This window comes from Lepidochelys kempii, chromosome 17, assembly GCF_965140285.1.
Source record: "Lepidochelys kempii isolate rLepKem1 chromosome 17, rLepKem1.hap1, whole genome shotgun sequence".
Lineage (NCBI taxonomy): Eukaryota > Metazoa > Chordata > Testudines > Cheloniidae > Lepidochelys > Lepidochelys kempii.
Genome location: NC_136396.1, coordinates 22,839,431 through 22,860,720, shown reverse-complemented (window position 1 = coordinate 22,860,720; position 21,290 = coordinate 22,839,431). Strand labels below are relative to the sequence as shown.

The 21,290-nt window shown below is 45.2% G+C and overlaps 1 protein-coding gene across 1 annotated transcript in view; it reads right to left on the bottom strand.

The window, feature by feature from the left end:
* Window positions 1–1,173: 1,173 nt before the first annotated feature.
* LOC140899856 (myeloperoxidase) overlaps window positions 1,174–21,290 on the bottom strand; it is a 53,060-nt gene continuing 32,943 nt past the window's right edge. The window contains exons 8-11 of the mRNA XM_073316024.2: window positions 10,917–11,087; window positions 8,043–8,280; window positions 4,581–4,798; window positions 1,174–1,631 (exon numbers count right to left, since the gene is read on the bottom strand). Of these exons, the coding sequence (XP_073172125.2) occupies window positions 4,591–4,798; window positions 8,043–8,280; window positions 10,917–11,087 (617 nt within the window). The 3' untranslated portion in view covers window positions 1,174–1,631; window positions 4,581–4,590. The remainder of the gene's footprint in view (window positions 1,632–4,580; window positions 4,799–8,042; window positions 8,281–10,916; window positions 11,088–21,290) is intronic.

Sequence of the window (21,290 nt, the reverse complement as noted above, 5' to 3'; positions counted from 1 at the left end):
ACTGGACTGCATTGGTAAACTAGGTGCATACAGCATAGAAACATAGAAATATACAGCTGGAAGGGACATGGAGAAGTCATCTAGTCCAGCCCCCTGTGCTGAGGCAGGACAAAATATATTTAGACCATCCCTGACAAGTGTCTGTCTAACCCGTTCTTAAAAAACCTCCAATGAAAGGGATTCAAAATCTCCCTTGGAAGCTTATTCCAGAACTTAATTATCCTTGTAGTTAGAACTTTTTTCTTAATATCTAACTTAAATTTCCATTACTGCAGATTAGGCCCATTAATTCTTGTCCTATCTTCAGTGGATATGGTGAACAATTGATCACCATTCTCTTTATAACACCCTTAAACATATTTGAAGATTGTTATCAGGTCCTGCTCTGTCTTTTCTCAAAAAAAAAAAGCCATCTCCTGCTCCTCACTCATTCAGAAGGGGCCACCTCAGACAAGAAATTATCACATGTTCATACACACTGGAAGGAAAAAATCAGAAAACCTACATGGAGATCATGCAAGAACCCCAAAACAGCTATAAAAAAATTGGATGACAGCTATCCAACACAAAAATGAAAAGCATTAAAAGGAGTGAAAAACACCCCAAAATCAGAAAATAGAAAAAATAATTTTGAGTCAACTGAAACATTTTGGTCAATTCAGAACAACTTTTTAGAGGGTTACGGAGTTGTTGCTGTACCTGTGAGACATGTCAAGCCCGGAGATGGGTGGGTTCCTAAAAGGGAGGATCCCTGCTCAGTGCAGGGTGGCACTCTGAAGGAGCAGGACTGCAACTCAGAGCCCTTTGGCCCCTGGAAGCAGGGATTGCAGAACAGGGAAAAGGTTTGAGAGACTTGTCCCCCTAAGCTCTCTCAGAAAGGAGAAGTGCCAGGTCTTTTCTCTTTCTTTGGCTTCCCAAAGATCTCAGACTATGCTTTTTGTGGGCTGCAGAAACCTGCTGACTTTTGGTTGGCACAAAAGGGGGCTGACACCTTGAACAAAACAGCTGGGGGGCAGTGCCCTGGACTCTGAGACAGGAGTAGTGGCCCTTTCCCTGAGGGGGTGCTAGAGACGTATATCGTCTGCTAGATAGTGCTATTTGGTTAACAGTGTATTTGTTCCAATGTACTGACAATAATCAGAAATGGGAGGTGATGGTACCCAAATACACCTTTGCATAAATCAGGCTTTATTGAGATAATATCTTAAATGTGTACAACTTGCCCATTCACCATTCAGAGAAACCAGAAAGAGAATCAATCATCTGTATTATAAAGAAATTGAAGAATCACAAAAATAGGTGCCAGTAGGCAGCCTACAATCACTAACTTGTAAATCTGCACTCATGGGCTTCAATTCAATCTGGACTTCTTTAGCTAGTGTTATTAGCTAATCCTAGTTCTTTTAGCAATGGCCACTTGCAAGCTAATTACAGGCCTGGAAGTTTTTGCAAATGGAAGAAAATCGACACAAACACAGGCAAAATGGCAGCAGCTAGGCCATGCATTCCAGCCAGCAAAGTCAGTGGGGGGTTAGACTGAAAGGAGTGAAGAATCCTTGCCAGCAGCATCCTGAATCCAGCCCTCCAAGGAAATCTCAACTTCCATCATAAGGAGTCACTGGATGCTTGTTCTGTGGGGTGAAATGGGAAAGGTGTCAATAAAACAGAGAAGGCTCCTGGGTGGCTGGGATTGTCCTGGACATGAAATTTCCCCTGAAATATTGTGTATTCTGCCTCTGAGTGAAGCAGTTTTTGGTGTTGAACATTTAGCACCTGTAATTACCCAGGTTATCCCCTTTAGCCTTTTTAGAATATTGGCAGAATATTAGCTTTTTCCCCAGTCCTCTGGGACTTTCCCATTCTTTCTAATATTTGTTAAAAATTAAGATCAATGGCTCAGAATGCTTCTTGGGCAATTCTTTTGGAACTCTTGGATGCAAATTCTCTGGTCTTGCGGATTTAAAGAAATTTCTCTTTAACAGGTGTAGTTTCACATCTGCCTAGTTATTGTTGGAATAAAAAGTATATCACTGGCACTGTAAGACACGATTGCATCATCCAGCTTCTTTTCAATCTGATAGTAGGGGGCCCTTTAATCTACTGGACAAAGGAATTACAAGGTTACCCATGGACACCCAGGAGATGTCGGAACTGCTGGGAGCTTTACAGGTCAGAGACCCTGGAGACCCAGGAAATCCAGAGACCGCGCCACTGGAAGATACAGTAGGAAGCACCCCAGAGGAACTAGACATTGATCCAGTTGTAGGATTGGGCACTAACTTAGTGTGTTTTGGTCGGATCTCTGCTGAGCCAGTGGTGAGTACACTAGCTGCTGACAGGGCCCTGGGCTGGGACCTGGCGGAGTAAGGAGGGTTTGGGTCCCCCTACCCTGCCCACCACCTCCCTTTAGCGGTGGCCCATCCCCCTCTGACTGTTAGGCTGCATGGCCCTGCGAGAGAGGGCAACCCTGTTGACCCTGGCCATTAGGGCATACCACCCTGAGGCTAAGGGTGCTCAGGAGGACTTAGCCGTAGGGCTATAATGCCCTTTCCCTCACCCCAGAGGGGGACAGGGTGCACTTGCCCCGTGACAGTTTCTCACTGCCTTCCGAGCTCAGCACATGCATGAAGAGCAGCTGGCTGAAGCTGAACCAGGATGAGACTGATGTGACACATGTGGGAAAGGAAAAGCACTCCTCCTCTATCACAATCCCAGCCATCTGCCCTCAGACTGCCACTCTGGTCCACAGCCTGGGGTCCTCTTAGATTTATGTAGCAACAGCAACAAAGAAAAAACCTCCCTGCAGTCTGTGGCTGGCCCGATTGTGCCCGGTGTTAGAAAAGGCAGACCTGGCCACAGTGATCTGCGCACTGCAATACTTAAGCTGGGTATTGCAATTCCTTGTATCTACGAGGGAAGACCAAGCCCTGAGGAAAAACAGCTTGTCCAAAACACACCAACGTGGTCGCTCTGCAACACAGGACACTGGGAACACATCACCCCAGCATGTCGTTCTCTGCACTGGCTCCCCATTCAATTCAGAGCCCAGTTCCACGGGGTGCTGTCTGGATTTTTCAAGACCCTGCATGGCACTGGTCCTGGCTCCCTGAGAGATCGGTCACCCTGCTGCAGCCAGGGTTCCTCCGACACCTGAGTTCCGCTGGAACACTAGGGCTGGCAAGAAACAGCACTTCCAGTTTGGGGGAAAATGAGGTCTCTAATTTGTTTGGTTCCAATTCAAAACAAAATTGAGACCTTTCAAAATCCCCCACACCCAAATATGAGTACAAGCACCAGCCCACCCCAGGATATCCAATAGCCTGATTGTTAAGGCATTCTCATGTGGGATGAAAACACCCCAGGTTCACATTCCCGATTTGCAGTAGGCACTTGAATCTTGCACATCCCAAGTGCGTACTCTGACCACCAGGCAATAGAATCAGCCTCTCTGGAGCAATAAACATGTAATTTTTTCAATATAAAATGGAACAGCTCCAACAGGAGTCATTGAAAGAGAGTGACTCTATAGCCTAGTGGTTAGAGCACTTACTTGGGATGTGGAAGACCCAAGTCCTTGCTCCTGAGCAAGCTGTTGTGGGGTAGGGCTGGTTCTCTCCAGAAAGTCCATCCTGGACCTGAGAAACCTTCCAAATGACGTTAAAATCATTTCAATCCCCCTGAGGCCAGAAAGGGGGAGCACATTTTCAACTCGTGGGAGCTTGGTCGATACTATGGGGATGAACACTGTGTAAGTGCCTGAGTAGAACACTAGACACGATTTCAGAAATATCATCCCAGCAGTGAGGTCTAGGAGGCTGTGGAAGAGTGTACCAAGGGAAAGCGTGGAAAACCCACCTCTTGGGAGTCTGGCTATGACACTAGAGAAATACTACAGGGAACAATCCTGCACTGGCCGCAGGGACAGGGCCTGCATGGGGCCTAACAGATCCTTCCCATTTCTAGAGTGGATGAATCTCTCTTAAGAAGATAACTATGAGTACAGTCAGAATATGATCAGCTGTCAGAATATGATCCACAGCCAGGGATCTAGGGCTCCCAGTCCAACTCCCACTGGAGTAAATGGAAAGCCTCCCACTGTCTTCAGTGCAGCTGGATCCAGCCTACAGTCTGTGAGCAGGGTGGGTGAAGGCCGGGTCTTTGGTACCGGGGCCAGGCAGTGACAGAGCCTTAGGGACAAGAGAGTCAATGGGCTTGTGTTCACTAGAAAATCAGGGCATGACAGAACATGGCCCTGAACTAGTTGTGTTAACTAACGTGGTGTTAAAAGCGACTTTGCAGTGGGTGTATTCGCCAGTGCATTGGTTAACACAACTCCGCCAAGCAGTGCTAACATTCCCTCATGTTATAGTGAAGACAAGCAGGAGCCTCTGGGGCAGATAGGAAGATCAAGGTGGGGGATTGGGAGGAAGGATCTGTTTGAGGAAGGGTGGCTGGAAGAGTGAGTTTGTTTAGAGATTGGGGTTGATCTGGGAAGGAAAGGCCAGGGAGTGCTGGGGAGGGGAAGTCTCCACATGGGCCCGGTTGCGTGTGTTTCTCTGGGCACGGGGTCCATTCTGTACCTTCCACTCCCTAGTTACTGCGTTGTCTCCAAGGTGACAAGTCAAGACGGTCGATCATTCTGCAGTTCACAAAGTCCTCAGGATAGCGGTTGACCTTGAAGACGTCCCTGGGCACCTCTCTAATGTGAGTGTTATCACAGAGAACCCCTGGCAATGAACTGCTGCTCAGGGCACGGCGCTGCTGTGGAGTGAAAACCCCGGGATTCTCCCACCAGAACCTACAGAGAAGCAGAAAAACAGCAGTGTTACCGCCTGGGTTTATCCTTCTTGGGAATTGATTGAGTTCTGGGGGGTCACGATTCTGTTTTGTCTCCACAGATAGGAAAAGGAGCCTGCCTGTGAAAAGGAAGTACAAGGGATGGGGTGTGAAGTCTGGGACTCACTGGAGTCAGCAGCAAAACTCCCACCAGCTGCAGAGGGGCCACAATTTAAAAAAAGTGTATTTCTAATGTGAATAAATCTCCTATAGCCAAACAGCCTCCAGGATTTCCAGAGAAAGACTGTGAAGATTCTATACAGATAAGTTCTATTGAAAATGAAAAGAACTTTAGATTGCAAAGTCACGGGCTAAAAAGCTTCTGCAGGAATTACAGCTGTTCTCCGGCCTGTGCTGTGCAGGAGCTCAGATGATGATCACCATGGTCTCTTCTGGCCTTAACATCTATGGATCTATGCAAAGGTTAGGGAATCCCTGAATTAAGGTTGCCTGCGCAATCTTAACTCTGCCCTCTTGTGCGTATGGGCTGTGTTAGAGACCTTAATTGAATGTTCACATACTGTTTAGTCCACAAACAACCCCTGGCTCACTCAACGCACGGTGCTGTACGAATGAGGTAGCTGCCCAGTTCTTGGTTGTAACAGTGGGCTTGGGGGGCCAGTCAACCTAGTGGTTGGAGGACTTGACTCCCTGCTGGTGTGGTCGAGGTGCTTCAGGCTTTATGACAGGGTGGACAGGGGCATGCTGTGGAGTGGAGCACCTGGGTAAGAGGGTCTGCAATGGTTGAGAACCCTGGAATAAATTGGCTAGAATAGTGAGCTGGCTACCATGGCCACCTCTACTCCCTCCCATTCCACCAGATCCCAGCCCAGGGCCCCGTTTCAGTCAACCCCTGAGTAGAGGACCTCCCAACGGGGAGTCTACGTCCACTGCCCTGGGCTACTTCCTACTGCTGCCCCTTCAGTTTGGGGCTTGGCCCCTACAGACCAGGTTCCTGTGATGGCTTGTCACCAGTAATGGCCCCTCGTGGACCCTGGGCAGCATCCTGCTGCAGTCCCAGTTTCCTCCAGGTGGAGCAGCTATAAATTTGCCAGGGCCAGAACCCCCACAAGGTCTCTGTGCTTTGGTCACCCGGGTTCCTCTCAGGCCGGGTGCACCTAGGCCTCTTTCTCTGTTTCCTTTGGCCAGGAAGACGGTGCTGGGTTCCTGGTGACTGCCTCGGCTGGCAGGGCAGTGCTCCTTCCCTCGGGTAGGGAGGCAGCTAGCTCTTGCCTTTTCACCAAACTGAGCCAGGCTCCCTCCTTTTCTTTCCCCTCCAAGCCTGGCATTGGCTGCAGGTATAACAGGGCAGGGCTAGCTGGGCCCAAAGGCTCTCTTTAACCCTTTTCGGGCTGGTGGGCAGTTACTCTGCTTGACCACATTTGTATCTTTTTCCACTCATTGTGCACGCCATCCAAGCACTGCGCAGAAGACAGACTAGTGTATTCCAGGAACTCGCCCTGTTTCAGGGAGGCATTAGCTGATTTTACTGACAGGCCCAGCGGGCTCTTTGCTCCCGTTGGAGCTGGGGTCATGATCTGACCGGGCTGGTGAGCACCTGCAGGCAGTGCTACGGCTAGTGAAGGGCACAGTCCGGAGGGCTGGAGTGCTGCACTCTAGGAGATGCCTCTCCTCCTTGCTCTGTGAGGCTGGTGTATGGTGGAGCAGATCTCAGGGTTGCTGCTGCCTAAGCACTCCCCACGCTCCATGAGGAAGGGGGAATCCTTGCCATGCTGTTAGCGCGGCTCCTGCTACTGGAAAGGGGGCAGGCATGTGTAGGGGGTAAACTAGCTTGAACAGCACGATACTGGGGGCCTTTCTGGGACCCTGTCTCTCTGCAGTGCTGTACATGCTAGTATAAGGTCCATCTGAGGGGAGGGAGAAATGGGACACTTCCGCCCCAACTCTCAGGCAGGACGACAGTAATTTATCCCCCCACCATCAAGCCTGTGGCAGAAGGGGTGAGGGAGGGAGGGGAGGAAGCTGGCCCAGCTCAGGTCCCTCTGGTTTATCACTTGTTACTTTGCCAGACTTGAACCCTGCAGGCTGAGAATCACCAGACTTGGTCTCTGCCTCAAGCTGGATTTTTCTGCTGTGTTTCAGCAAAAATGGTTTGGCTCCCCTTGAGAACAAGGTGAGGGAAAGAGGTAGTTTTGCCCACATTAGCCAATTTTTCCTGCCATTTCCTTGAAGACCTCTAGTGCTCCCAAGGGTTTGTGGTATGGATGTGAAATTTAGCAGGAGGAACAAAGGCTTGGCTTGTGAGTTCTGAAGTTACTAGCCCTGCGCCCATCTGTAAAATGGGGCCCATAACACCTTCCTACCTCCCTGAGGTGCTGTGAAAATATATCGGTGATACTACGGTAAGTGCCAGGGAACTGCCCATGAAGAAATGACTAATTCTGTATTCACTGCAAGGTTTGAGTGATGTGAGGTGAACACGGCAGGGGCCACACGCTGAACAAGAGGGATATAAAGAAATATTGAACAGCTGCCTCATTCCTGGAGCACTGTCCATCCTGTGTACTGACTGACATTGTTTTTCCCAGAACCCCGTCAACATGCAATCATGTAATTAAAAAGATGGTCAAAATGCATACGCACAAGGGTGCCAAATTAAGATTGCAGGCAGCCTTATTTCTGAGTGCTTCTGAGTGCTCAACTTTGCAAACTACACAATTTTCTTTTAATGTAGTGTTTCTGAATGTCATCAATTATGGGAGAATGGTGCTGACATTGTTGTTAAAAGGAAAACTCTGCTGCAACAATAACCGTCAAATTAAACCTGCATTTGTAAGAAATGTTTTTAAAGTGGCAATACACAAAACAGAAATCAAAATTGACATAGTGTTTGCATTTTTCATGTTGGTTTGAAGCAGGCTGGATTCATAAACACAGGATCACGATCCCAGAAATTATCACCTTTAAAGGAGATTTAAGGGGGTGTTTCACCTTTCTTCAGAGCCTTCTAAAGACCATCCATGCACCAGTGATTGGAGCTGCCTGGCCATGTAGGGGTTAAGCAACTGCCCTTCCCACAGGGGCACCCCTTTAATAACTGTGAATGAAACTCCGGTATTGAGCTGTGGAGCTTGGAACACCAAGCAAGCTCATCGGCGAGGGAATGGAACAGCACAGGACACCGACTGCCGTTTGTTCTTTTGTAAATAAAATGGAAGTGGAGATTCACTTTCCAGTCAGCCTACCTGTCCCCATCTCGCAATTTCCTGAACTGAGATCCAATGATGCAAGCCAGGAGAGGTCCCACTCTGCCATTGGGAACAAACGGCTCTGCCATAGCCCCAATCCAGATGTCAATATTGTCTGGTGTCCCGTACAGGTCCATGAACTTCTTGGCTAGCTTACGATTTCTCAGCACTTCAGAGAGTTCAGCTAAGTTGCGAGGCTGTGAAAGCCCACAGAATTGCCTCCAGGCGTTATACCCTGCAGAACCAGAGCAGAGCAGTCAGTACTGCCATCTGTGCCAGCATCACCCCATCTGTAGTCCGTTCCCCATGGGCAGCCCGCTTTGCCTTTGCCCACTAGTAACATTTGCCTTGTCCAGGATTTTAAAACGCATTTCAGCTGATGTTGGTGTGTCATCTAGGATCAGACACTGAATTAACAAAGTACTGTCTTCACAAATGGGAGTGGGAGTTAAAGCTGACTTAGAAAGTTCAGTGTCCTACTCATCTTGCATCTCAACTACTGCAGCAGTCTCTTCTCTGGCCTTGACAAATGCAATCTTGCTCCGCTCATAACGATCCAGAATACTTCTGCAAGGATAATTTTCCTAGCCAATTGCTTTAACCACGTCATTCCTCTCTTTAGATCCCTCCACTGTCTCCCTCTTCTCTAATGCATCGAACACAAGCTGCTTGTATTCACTTTCAAGGCCATTTACGCCTATCATCAAGGCCTCACCCTGCCTATCATCTCTCATGCACCATCTAGGTGTCAGTTCCTACCTGACTGGCCAATGGCAGCCCCCATTGCCAACTTGTTAAATTTTCAAGCAAGCACCTTTGAGCTTTCTCTCATGCTGTCCCTTGCACATGGGAGGAGCTCCCTGTCAACATTCTCAAAGCAACCTCATTATCCTCCTTCAAACTCTCCTGTGTGTGATGCCTACAAAAGCTTGCCAACAGTTAGGCTGCTGCTGTTTTGAGACCCACTGCCTGGCGGGCTGATCAATATTGTCTCGCTGTTTCCTTGTGCTTCCCTGGAGGTATGTCTGTAGCCATCTATTGTCTCATCTTATACTTAGATTCTTCTTCTGTCTTTTTGTTCTGTGTTTGTACAGGGCCTAGCACAGTGAGATCCTGCTCCAGTACTTGGGCTCCTAGGTTCTATGGTAAAACAAATAACAATAATAATCCAAGGTTCAGAATCTGCCAAAGGACATTGTTTTGGTTTTGAAAGTTTGAGCAATTTCTACCAAAAAATGAAGTCCAGATACTATTCCTGCTGGGAAAAATATAGTCACCGCTGTTTTCATGGACTCCAAGGTCAGAAGGGACCCCCGATCATCTAGTCTGACCTCTTGTAGATCACAGGCCAGAAACTTCCCCACAAGGAATTTCTTTTGAACGAGTGTATCGTTTAAAAAATCCATCCAACCTGGATTTAAAAGTTGCCAATGATGGAGAATACACCACAACCCTTGGTCAAATTGCTCCAGTGGTTGATTCCCATCACTTAAAATTTTTTGCCTTATTTCAAATCCAAATTTGTCTAGCTTCAGTTTCCAGACACTGGGTCTTGTTGTACCTCTGTCTGCCCATTTAAAGAGCCAATTATCAAATTTCTGTTCCCCATGTGGTACTTACAGACTGATCAAGTCAACCATTAACCTTTCAGCATCAAGCTAAACAGATTGAGCTCCTTGCCTCTCTCACTATAAGGCATGTTTTTCAACCCTTCAATCATTCTTATGGCTCTTTTCTGAACTTTCTCCAGGTTCTTCTTGGATTGCGGGCACCAGCACGGCACACAGTATTCCAGCAGCAGTCGCACCAGTGCCAGATTCAGAGGTAAAATAACCTCTCTGTTGCTACTCAAGATTTCCCTGCTTATTTATCCTAGGATCTCATTGTCTCTTTTGGCCATGGCATTGCACAGGGATTTCACCTTCAGCTGATTGTCCACCATGACCCACAAATCTTTGTCAGAGTTTGAGGCAGTTACAACAGAAACTCTCCTGGACATCTTCTCCATGTTGGGTGCTGAGACTCTGACCTCTCCTACCCCTTTTACCATGAGTCCTCTTGGTGGGGCTGCCCCCTGTCCCTCTCGGGGTGTTCCCAGGGCTCTGCCCTTGCTTCATCTCCCTTCGCTCCCTGGACAGCCTCACAGGACTCAGCTCTCATCTGCACACTGATGGCTCACACAGCTCTCTCCATGCCTCGCCTGTCTCCTGCTGTCCAATCCCGCCTCTCAGTCTGGCTCTCTGACATCTCTCTTCGGGTGTCCTGCATCATCTTACCCGGGACACGGCCAAACCCAAACACCTTCCCTTCCCTCCCAAATCTTCCCTCTTCTGCATCACCATCGATAGCCCCAGTCCCGTCACTCGGGTCTGCATCGCAGGTGCTATTTCTGACTCTGCCCTCTCCCTTGCTGCCCATCCAGGTCATTTCCAAACCCTGCTGCTTCCTCCTCAGCATCTCCAAGATCCCTTCTTTTCTTTTCATTCCACACCAGATCTCTTGTCCAGGTCCTGACTGCTGCACCAGCCTCCCTCTGGCCACCCGGACACTCCCTTTCCCTCTGGCCCATCCAGAATCCAGCAATAGAGCACCTTCCCTCTCCATCCATGATCACATCCCTCCCCTGCCTCTCATCAGTTCTGACATTAGATTTAAGCCTCTGTCCACCTTCTCCAAGTCTCTGCACAGTTCTGCCCCTCCCTCGTTATCTTTCTTTTTCAATGTTGTATTACCCCCCTTCTCCTCTACTCCGCCTTCTCCTCTGTCCTTCCTGGGTTGTCTGGAAAAGCCTAGCACATTGTGGAAGCAACTGCAAACAATGCAGAAAGAACATTATTACTACCTATGGGATGCAGTCTTATGCTTACTTACCTGGAAGACCATGATCTCTTCCCCGTTGCAGGTTTAAGGCTGCTAGATCCAGTCCAATTATTTCTACCTGTTCAAAAAGCCGCTCCTGGAGCTCCTCAACCACCATTTGATTCTGTTTCATTAGTTTTGCATGGTCAACCAGCAGACCACGGAGAAGCGGGTCAATGCCACCTGCAATGAAGGTCAAGTCCAGAAAGAAACAGAACAGTCTGTAATACATTCCACCTTGTAGGCTACATTTTGTGCAACAGAAGGTTAGCCCCAGTGCTCACTTTGCTCTTCAGGGGTCACCTGAGATCCTTCCTGCTCTGATGGTTGGGAAGGTTCTTCCTAGCACCATGTTCCCCCTAAGGAACCAGAGTAGTTTTTAAGAATGTCTGCAGATGCAGAGGCCTGTTGGCTGACAACAACATGAGCTGCTCAAAGGAAGCCAAGCAGTTTTAGTAAACAAACTGCATAGGAAGAACCGGGAAGGCTTCTCCTTCAGGAAAAGTGGATCTTTGTGTTTCTACCTCACAGCAATAAAACAGGAGCTGGAAAAGGCCTCGAAGGTAGAGCTGGCTGGGCAATGTGTGTTTTGTTCCTGGGAAAAATTTCATTGAAAAGTATAACAGAGGCTTGGGTGGCTGGGTTGCCTAGTGGTTAGATCTCCTGGCTCTCAGCCCCCTACTGAGCTCCACCTTTAAGGCTGGGGGTGGATAGGAGGACCCAGGCCCTCCCTCTCCACCATCTCCCAGCCCAGAGCCCTGTGTATATCAACCCCCAAATAGGGGGTTGGTGTCCCTCCCAACAGGTAGTCCAAACCACTGCCCTGAGTTACTTCCTACCAGTGGGTTCAGCTTGGGGCATGGCCCCTCTAGTCCAGTCTTCCAAGCAGCATGCTCCCTGTAGTGTTCCCTCTTGGGTCTGGGGCAGCACCTCTCTGCGATCCCCGGCTCCTTCAGGCAGGGCAGCCATGAACTGATGAGGGCAAGCCCCACAATATCTTGGGGATCCACTCAATCAGTTTTCTCTGATTCTGGGGGTTCCTTTGCAGTCTCCCCTTGGCTGGGGAGCTAGCTCCTGTCTCTACACCAGTCAGCCCTGAAGTGAGCCGGGTGCCCTCCTTTTCTCTCCCCTATAGGCCTGGCATTGGCTGCAGGCATAATGGGGAGAGGTTAGTTGGGCCCAAAGGCTCTTTTTAACCCCTTCCGTGCTGGTGGGTGGTTCCCCTTCTTCACCACAAAAAGTTTTCAGGTTTTCATCAAATACCTGAAAATCAAAATTTTGGGACCAACAGTGGCAAAAAAGTGAAAAATACCTGATTCTCAGCTGAAATGTTTTGGTATTCAGGTTTTCAACAACAACAATTCAAAAAATGTTGTTATAAGTGGGGAATTTCTGTGGAAATTTTTATTTTGACAAAAAAGCCCCCATTCATCGAAAAAAAATGTTTCAAATAAAACTTTCACCAAGCTCTAGATAAAGAAAAGGAGTACTTGTGGCACCTTAGAGACTAACAAATTTATTTGAGCGTAAGCTTTCATGAGATACAGCTCATTTCATCGGATGCATGCAGTGGAAAATACAATGGGGAGATTTACATACACAGAGAACATGAAACAATGGGTGTTACCATACACACTGTAACCAGAGTGATCAGGGAAGGTGAGCTATTACCAGCAGGAGAGCCGGAGTGCGGGGGGAGGGAACCTTTCGTAGTGATAATCAAGGTGGGCCATTTCCAGCAGTTGACAAGAATGTGTGACGTCCACATATCTATTCAGGGGACACCATCATAGGGCCTAATCACATCAGTCACATTATCAGAGGCTTGTTCACCTGCACATCTACCAACGTGATATATGCCATCATGTGCCAACAATGCCCCTCTGCCATGTACATTGGTCAAACTGGACAGTCTCTACATAAAAATAAATGGACACAAATCAGACGTCAAGAATTATAACATTCAAAAACCAGTCGGAGAACACTTCAATCTCTTTGGTCACTCGATTACAAACCTAAAAGTGGCAATTCTTCAACAAAAAAACTTCAAAAACAGACTCCAACGAGAGACTGCTGAATTGGAATTAATTTAGGCTTGAATAAAGACTGGGAGTGGATGGGTCATTACACAAAGTAAAACTATTTCCCCTTGTTTATTCCCCCCCCCCACTGTTCTTGTCAACTGCTGGAAATGGCCACCTTGATTATCACTACAAAAGGTTCCCACCACCCCCACTCCATGCTGGTAATAGCTCACCTTTCCTGATCACTCTTGTTACAGTGTGTATGGTAACACCCATCGTTTCATGTTCTCTGTGTATATAAAGCTCCCCACTGTATTTTCCAGTGAATGCATCCGATGAAGTGAGCTGTAGCTCACGAAAGCTTATGCTCAAATAAATTGGTTAGTCTCTAAGGTGCCACAAGTACTCCTTTTCTTTTTGCAGATACAGACTAATATGGCTGCTACTCCCAAGCTCTACATGTAGGCGATACATGCCAGGCCCTCCTCATAGAGAAGGGCTTTGTTTTACAGTTCCTTTTGTTCTGTCTAGTTTTAAAATGTCCTCCCCAATGGTTTCGTAATTCCCTGGATTCCCTTGGAAGAGTTGGCCAGCATTGAATTCCTTACTCTCAGGACCATTCTCCTGGAAATCAGCCTAAATTTTCCTTTGCTTAGTTTTACGCCATTACTCTCAATAACAGCTCCTGAAACACACTGAACAATCCTTCTGTCAGTGATGTAATGCAGAGCTAAGCTGTATTATACTGTTCCCAATTAGATATGAACTTGACCCTCAGGTTCTAGACCTGGCAGCTCTTTGAGTGATGTCTATCCTAAAAGTGTACATAAGCTCTTTTAGCAGTTTTATCTGATTTGTCTATTCTCTTCATACCTGGCCACTTTGGAAATAGGTTCTTTTCCAAAGCTGGAACAGTAGTTCTGAGCTGTCTTCCCATCAGGATTTGGGCTGGACTATGTCCAGTAACCATGACTGGTGTTGATGTGTAACTTAGAAGGGCAAGGAATGGATTTTCTTGGCTGTCTGTCTAAAGCTCTCTCCGCCTCTCCATTTGCTTGTGGGTGATGTGGGCTGCTAGTAATGCGATTTTGATATTCAGGATATTTTGAGCACAGGGCTGTTGGTCATTAGCTGTTGTTTGATTTCTGAAAAGCTATACAGTTCTTATAACGCTGAGTTCATAGCGGTGCCTCAGGCTAGACCCACTAAGGGACTTAGGCCCCTAATTTCCACGCCATAAGATCCTTAAAACCCTGCTCCACTGCTGTCTAACTCTGTAGACATCTAAATTCCATAGCTGCCTACATGTCCACCAGTGGGCATGCATAAAGCCTCCAAATCCTGATGCCACTGAGCTGCTCAGCACCCTAGTGCACACCTAAATCCCAGCAGGATTTACAAGCTAGGTGTTCCCCTACCAGGCTTGGTCCAATTTGGGTCCTGTGCAGAAGACAGTCAGCAATAAGGAGAGTGGGAATTAGACTGGCTGAAGTTCATGCTCCCCAGTTAGCAAGGGAAGAGCTGTTTCCAAATCCCCCTCTTTGATTTGGCACAAAGCCTTGAACTCAGCTCTCCTATATCCCAGGTAAGAGCCCTAGCTGGCAGGCTATTGGTTAATCTGAGGGTGGGGGTGTCCCAGTCACTCCTGTCGAAGCTGTTCCGTTTGCTATTAAGCAATTCATTGGGCCAGAGACAGAGAGCGAGAGATGTTGACTCGATAGCCTGGTGGCTAGGGCCTGTATCTACCATGTGAAAGAGCCATGGTCAAGCCCTTGCTCCAATGACTATTTACTTATTCACAAGTAGTGAGTTCACCCATGTCATACTTTGGCTAATTTGGTTTAAGATTCTGCAGAATGAGTCACAGTAAGTTGAGAGGTAGGGCAGTCAGTTCTAAAGTGGCTGCACTCTGTCCCATTGTATATATATATCCAATTAGCTTGAAATACATATAAAACATGAACTAACCTAGTTATCCCTAGCCTGATTCTTGCTTGCATATTTATATCTGCCTCTGGAAATTTCCACTACATGCATCCGACGAAGTGGGTATTCATTCACCCACGAAAGTTTATGCTCCAATACGTCTGTTAACCTATAAGGTGCCACAGGACTCTTTGCCGCTTTTACACATCCAGACTAACACGGCTACCGCTCTGATGGTCTACATATAAAATGAAAGTGTCACCACTAAATGCAAGTGAAATGAGCTATAGAATTGTGTATTTTTAAAATATAGCAGAATGCTATTGATAAGCTCAGGCAATCTTCTTTGGGGAAAAAAATCTCCTGTTTGAGATATTTGTTCGTAATCTAGATAAGGCCATTTGTTTTCAGTTTGTACTGATTTTTTATTGAAAATTTCCTGGATTTTACAATTTTTGCTTTTTACTGATTGTCACCAAAATTTTTACCATCACTAGAGGCCAGATTCCTAAAAGTAGCTAGGTGCCATCTAAAGACACAGATAGGAGTCCAATGGGATTTTCTCAATGAGCACTTAGGTGCATCTTTAGATACCTAAAGACCTTTGAAACTCTGGCTCTAGGCCTCTGCATCTCAGTCTCTGGAGCTGTAAAATAAGAGATAATTCCCACCTCTGAAGGTCATGAGACTTACTTCATGTTTGGAAAGTGATTTTGGGTCCTTGATTAAAGGCATATTTAATATGAAAACAGTATATTGTATAAGTTTTATAAACTAAGCGGGCTATCACCAAAAGCACCATTTTAAAATGGTGGCTTAGTATTAATAGAACAGTTATTAAAAGTTATGTTGCATTGTAACTGGGAATTATATCTACACTGATGAGAGGCAGAACATTCAAAGCAGAAGATTAAACCAGCCTTGCAGCAGGAGTAAGACATAATTCAGCCTCAGCTCACGTTCCAGGTCTTTAAGGATACAATTATCAGCAAGTTCTTTTGCAGATGCCCACTGCTAATTTTTGCATATAATTTCATAGTTTAAGTGGTTTTGCAAGGTTTCATTTACTCAATACAGTGAAAGTTACTGGCAGCTTTTAAAATCTTTCCTAGAATCCCAGAGAGACTAGGTGGGTTAGGTAATATCTTTTATTGGACGAACATCTGTTGGTGAGAGAGACAAGCTTTTGAGCTAAACAGAGCTCTTCTTCAGGTAGTGTACTCAAACCTTGTCTCTCTCACCAACAGAAGTTGGTCCAATAAAAGATATTACCTCACCCACTTTGTCTCGCTAATATCCTGGGGCCAAAATGTCTGTAACAACGCTGCATACTAGAGTCCTAGAGTCATTTTTGTTGCTTTTTTTAATGTCCTTCAATTTGTTTTTTCTTCTGGTGCCCAGAGCTGAACGCTGCATTCCAAGTGCACTCACAATCGAACAGGGACTGTTACCCTTTTTTCCATGAGCTGTTCCATCTACATATGCAGCTCAAACTTGCACTGGCTATTTGTGGTGCCATGTTTAGATTGAAGCTTATGGCTCATCTGCTGTCCATTTTAGAGTTCTCTGCCATTATCCATCACCATACTAACTTAGTACCTTCCAGGTTAATTAGATTAGCATTGTGAGGTCCCTATCGGACTTCACAGAGTCTTTGGCTCATCTCCCTTCCCTGTCTATGAGACACTCTAGCTGTGGGGAGGACAATTGTAAATGTCATCCTGGAAAACCTCTATCAAAGAAGAAGATCTTGCAGCCCCAAGTCTATAAGACGGCTATAATAAATATAGCCCTCTATAGTAATAATAATCTCTAATAATTAGGGCTGTCAAGTGATTAAAAAATTAATTGTGATTAATCGTGAGATTAAAAAAGGTGATTAATTGCAGTTTTAATTGCACTGTTAAACAATAATAGAATACTATTTATTTAAATATTTTGATGTTTTCTACATTTTCAAATATTTTGATTTCCACTACAACAAAATATAATTATTTTTATTACAAATATTTGCACTGTAAAAATTATAAACAAAATAAATAGTATTTTTCAATTCAGCTCATATAAGTACTGTAGTACAATCTCTTTATCGTGAAAATGCAGCTTACAAATGTAGAATTATTATTTTTTACATAACTGCACTCAAAAATAAAACAATGTAAAACTTTAGAGCCTACAAATCCACTCAGTACTACTTCTTGTTCAGCCAATCGCTGAGACAAACAAGTTTGTTAATATTTACGGAAGATAATTCTTACTTAGAATGTCACCTGAAAGTGAGAACAGGCATTCGCATGGCACTGTTGTAACTGGCGTTGCAAGATATTTACATGCCAGATATGCTAAACCTTCGTATGGCCCTTCATGCTTTGAGCACCATTCCAGAGGATGTGCTGATGACGGGTTCTGCTTGATAATGATCCAAAGCAGTGTGGACTGACGCATGTTAGAAGGTTGGTTTTCTTTTTTGGCGGTTCAGGTTCTGTAGTTTCCACATTGAAATGTTGCTCTTTTTAAGACTTCTGACAGCATGTTCCATACTTTGTCCCTCTCAGATTTTGGAAGGCACTTCAGATTCTTAAACCTTGGGTCGAGTGCTGTAACTATCTTTAGAAATCTCATATTGGTACCTTCTTTGTGCTTTGTCAAATCTGCAGTGAAAGTGTTCTTAAACCAAACAACATATGCTGGGTTGTCATCCGAGAGTGCCATAACACAAAATATATAGCAGAATGTGAGTAAAACCACAGAGCAGGAGACATACCATTCTCCCCCAAGGAATTCACTCACAAACCAGCAGGGCTCAAGTAGTGTTTCTAGCTTTTGCAGTTTTTTAAATCCTTTCCTGTTGGCACTGGTAGGCTGTGCTTTTGAAGATCTAATGTGGCTGTGATAGTGACTTTATTTCAAAGCTCATGTAATGCTGACAGACCCCAGTCGTCAGCGGGCAGGATCGAACCAGGGACCTCTAGAGCTTAGTACATGAGCCTCTACCACATGGCCATATTAGCCAAGGCTGTATAGCAGACACATTTTATCTCTCTCTCTAAGTGGTCTCGGTGCCACTAGATGGGACAGAACACCACACGCAGAAGGTGTGTGGGTTACACAGACACTGAACCATACCCAATGTGGAGTTCCATCTGGTTGAAATGACTTGTACAAGAGGTTCTTGTTTCTGTCCATTTGCCGCTTGTTTTATTTCTAGCTCCGTACTGTTAGCTGGACTGTGTTTGAAATGGCCCACAAGTTTTCTACATTTTGACAGCATGTTTTCAAAACCACCATCACTGAGTGCTACTGTAATTGATTGCTGCAGACCATGAGCGATGCATGTCATATGTTCAAAAGGCAAATGACTGTCTGCTGCTATCATATTACATGCATTGTCAGTACAAAATTGTTGTAACCTTTTCTTGAATATTTCATTTTTTCGCAACATCCGAGAAGTGCTCTGCACATGCTTCAGCATAATGTCTCTCTGTGTTACTGTTAAAGCAAACGACTGCAGTGTCCATGCAGCATCAATCAGGTGTATTGTGACTCCAAGGTAGCTGTGATTGCACAGGGATGTCCAGTGATCACCAGTCAAAGCAACAGTTAGCGCATTTTTCAGAAGCTCCAACTTTGTAGTTTTCTCGTGATATAGGTCATGTAATTGTGATACAATAGTTCCTCAGGAGGGCAAGGTGTATGACTGATTGGAAGATGCAATTTGAATAACATCTTTTAACCTTCTGTCATTTACAATGTTGAACGGTCTGCAGTCCATAGCTATCCACTTTGCGATAGCATTGATTAAGCTGTTGTATTTTGTTTGATCCAGGGGCTTCTAGCGATCCTGAAACTCTTTAAGCATATTCTGTCGTGGCTGGAGGGATTCATTTGCTGTCAGTAAGTTATCTGTAGCACAAGAACTTGAGGTGAAAGCATGTTTAGCGTGTACCTGGTACTGAAGACTTGAAGTACTTCCATGGTATTGGAACTCAGCCTTGCAATAACTACAGATAACCGTCTTTTTATCCAGAGAACCACCCAGAAGTTTTTTTAAAAATAAAGACCCATTCAAAAGACCTGAACTTTTGGTGCTTTGCACCATTAATTTTTTCTGATATTTAATCACTCCAGATCATGAGAACTGTGCCAATGTCGGCCAAGTGATGAAGTACAGTAAGTGAAGAGGGTCAAAAGAGAAGTATGTGATTAACACTCATTAAAAATAATGTGTTAATTTATTTTACATTAATCGCTTGTATTAACTACGATTAATTGACAGCCCTAAAAAAATAATAATTCTACATTTGTACGTTGCACTTTCACAATAAAGAGATTGCACTACAGTACTTGTATGAGGTGAATTGAAAAACACTATTTCTTTTATCTTTTTTACCGTCCAAATATTTGTAATAAAAATAATAATATAAAGTGAGCACTGTACACTTTATAATCTGTGTGGTAACTGAAATCAATATGTCTGAAAATATAGAAAAACCTCAAAAATATTTATAACAACTTTAAATTGGTATTCTATTATTGTATAGCAGTGTGATTAAAACTGCAATTAATTGCGATTATTTTTAAATTTGTTTTGCCTTAAAACACTTGAGTCAACTGCAATTAATTAGTACAAACAGAGGACTCAAAGCCACATACTCCTGTGTTCTAACCCCAGTTTCGCTACTAACTTCTCTGTGACTTTGGACAAGTCACTGGATCTTTCTGCCTCCGTTCCCATAATAATACCTCCCTCCCTCACATAGGTATTCAGGAGACAAACTACCTTACAATAATGCCTCCCTCCTGTATAGATCACAGAGTGCTTTACGAAGAAGGTCAGTGTCATGATCCCCATTTTACAGATGGAGAAACTCTAGCACAGAGAGGTGCTTTGATGGGGCGAAGGTCACCCAGCATGACTGTGACACGGGTGGCACTGGAATCCAGTTCTCCTGAGGCCCAGCTCAGTGGGGCGCCACTAAGGTACATTGTTTGCCTTAGTGGGTTAAGCACAGATTTTCAAGAAAGTGAGCACCCACACTCTGAAAATCAGGCCTCTTTAAGGTTTCTCAATTTGGGCAAAACCAATTGTCAATTTTTGAAAATCCTGGCCATATAGTGATTGGATGTGACAGCACTACGTAAGTGACAATAATTATAGTGGGGGAGGTTTAGATTGGATATTAGGAAAAACTTTTTCACTAGGAGGGTGGTGAAACACTGGAATGCGTTACCTAGGGAGGTGGTAGAATCTCCTTCCTTAGAGGTTTTTAAGGTCAGGCTTGACAAAGCCCTGGCTGGGATGATTTAACTGGGAATTGGTCCTGCTTCGAGCAGGGGGTTGGACTAGATGACCTTCTGGGGTCCCTTCCAACCCTGATATTCTATGATTCTATGATTCTATTACTATACTTATTGCAAGAATTTGGTAGTGTCTATGGCCCATTTATTTTATTTATTTATTGTGATCGGTCGTTGATGAAGATTCCTCCTTCAATCCATTAATGGTACTATCTAAAGCCCCGTTTCACCAAGTGTTCTATCTTTAGACAGTGGAATAGTTGGCTTTTGTTTTCCTTTCCCCCTTCTTACGTTGGCATTTGAGAATGTGAAGAGTGTTTGCCTGGCTGTGCTAGGGTATTCAAATATCCAAAGTGGACGATATCGAAATACTGGCTTTTCAAACATCAGAAATGGTAACAGCCTGTCAGCTATTAGAAATTGCATTTTCTTCTAAAATATACGGGGCAGCCAAATTGTTCCAGACTTCTTGGCATTGGTGGGAACAATTTTTCTATTACTTTATTAATGGGAAGGAGCGTTTAGTGCACAGAAGGTCTCAGACAGATTTTTACACGTGCAGAAGACGACAGTAATGGCCACACCAGGGGGTGGAGCTAGCAAATATGGTGTGGGCTGTTCCCAGCCATTCTAACTCTAATTATTCCCACTCCCTCAACTTATTTTCATATTTGTAATTGGTTAGACATGCAACTGTGCGTAATGCTCCCAAATGAGTCAATGAAAGACATAAGGGGCCAAATTTTTTTACACTTAAACATGTCTGGAGTAATACTCTTGATTTCATAAGGACTGCAGCATTTGGTTTTCTGCATTAGATCTAAATCCTGGCCCTGGAACATCCATAGCACAAAGTCTGGCATCTCATCCAGGCTCCGTGGCCATAGAGGTTCTCTCTCTAAGGCTTTCCCTTTGAGGAGTTTGGCTGGCGGGTTCTTGCTGACGAGCTCAGGGTTTAACTGATCACCATACATGTGGTTGGGAAGGAATTTCCCCCAGTCAGATTGACAGCAACCTTGGGGGAGGGAGTGTTTCACCTTCCTCAGCAACATGTGAGTGGGATAGCTCAGTGGTTTCAGCATTGGCCTGCTAAACCCAAGTTTGTGAGTTCAATCCTTGAGGGGGCCATTTAGGGATC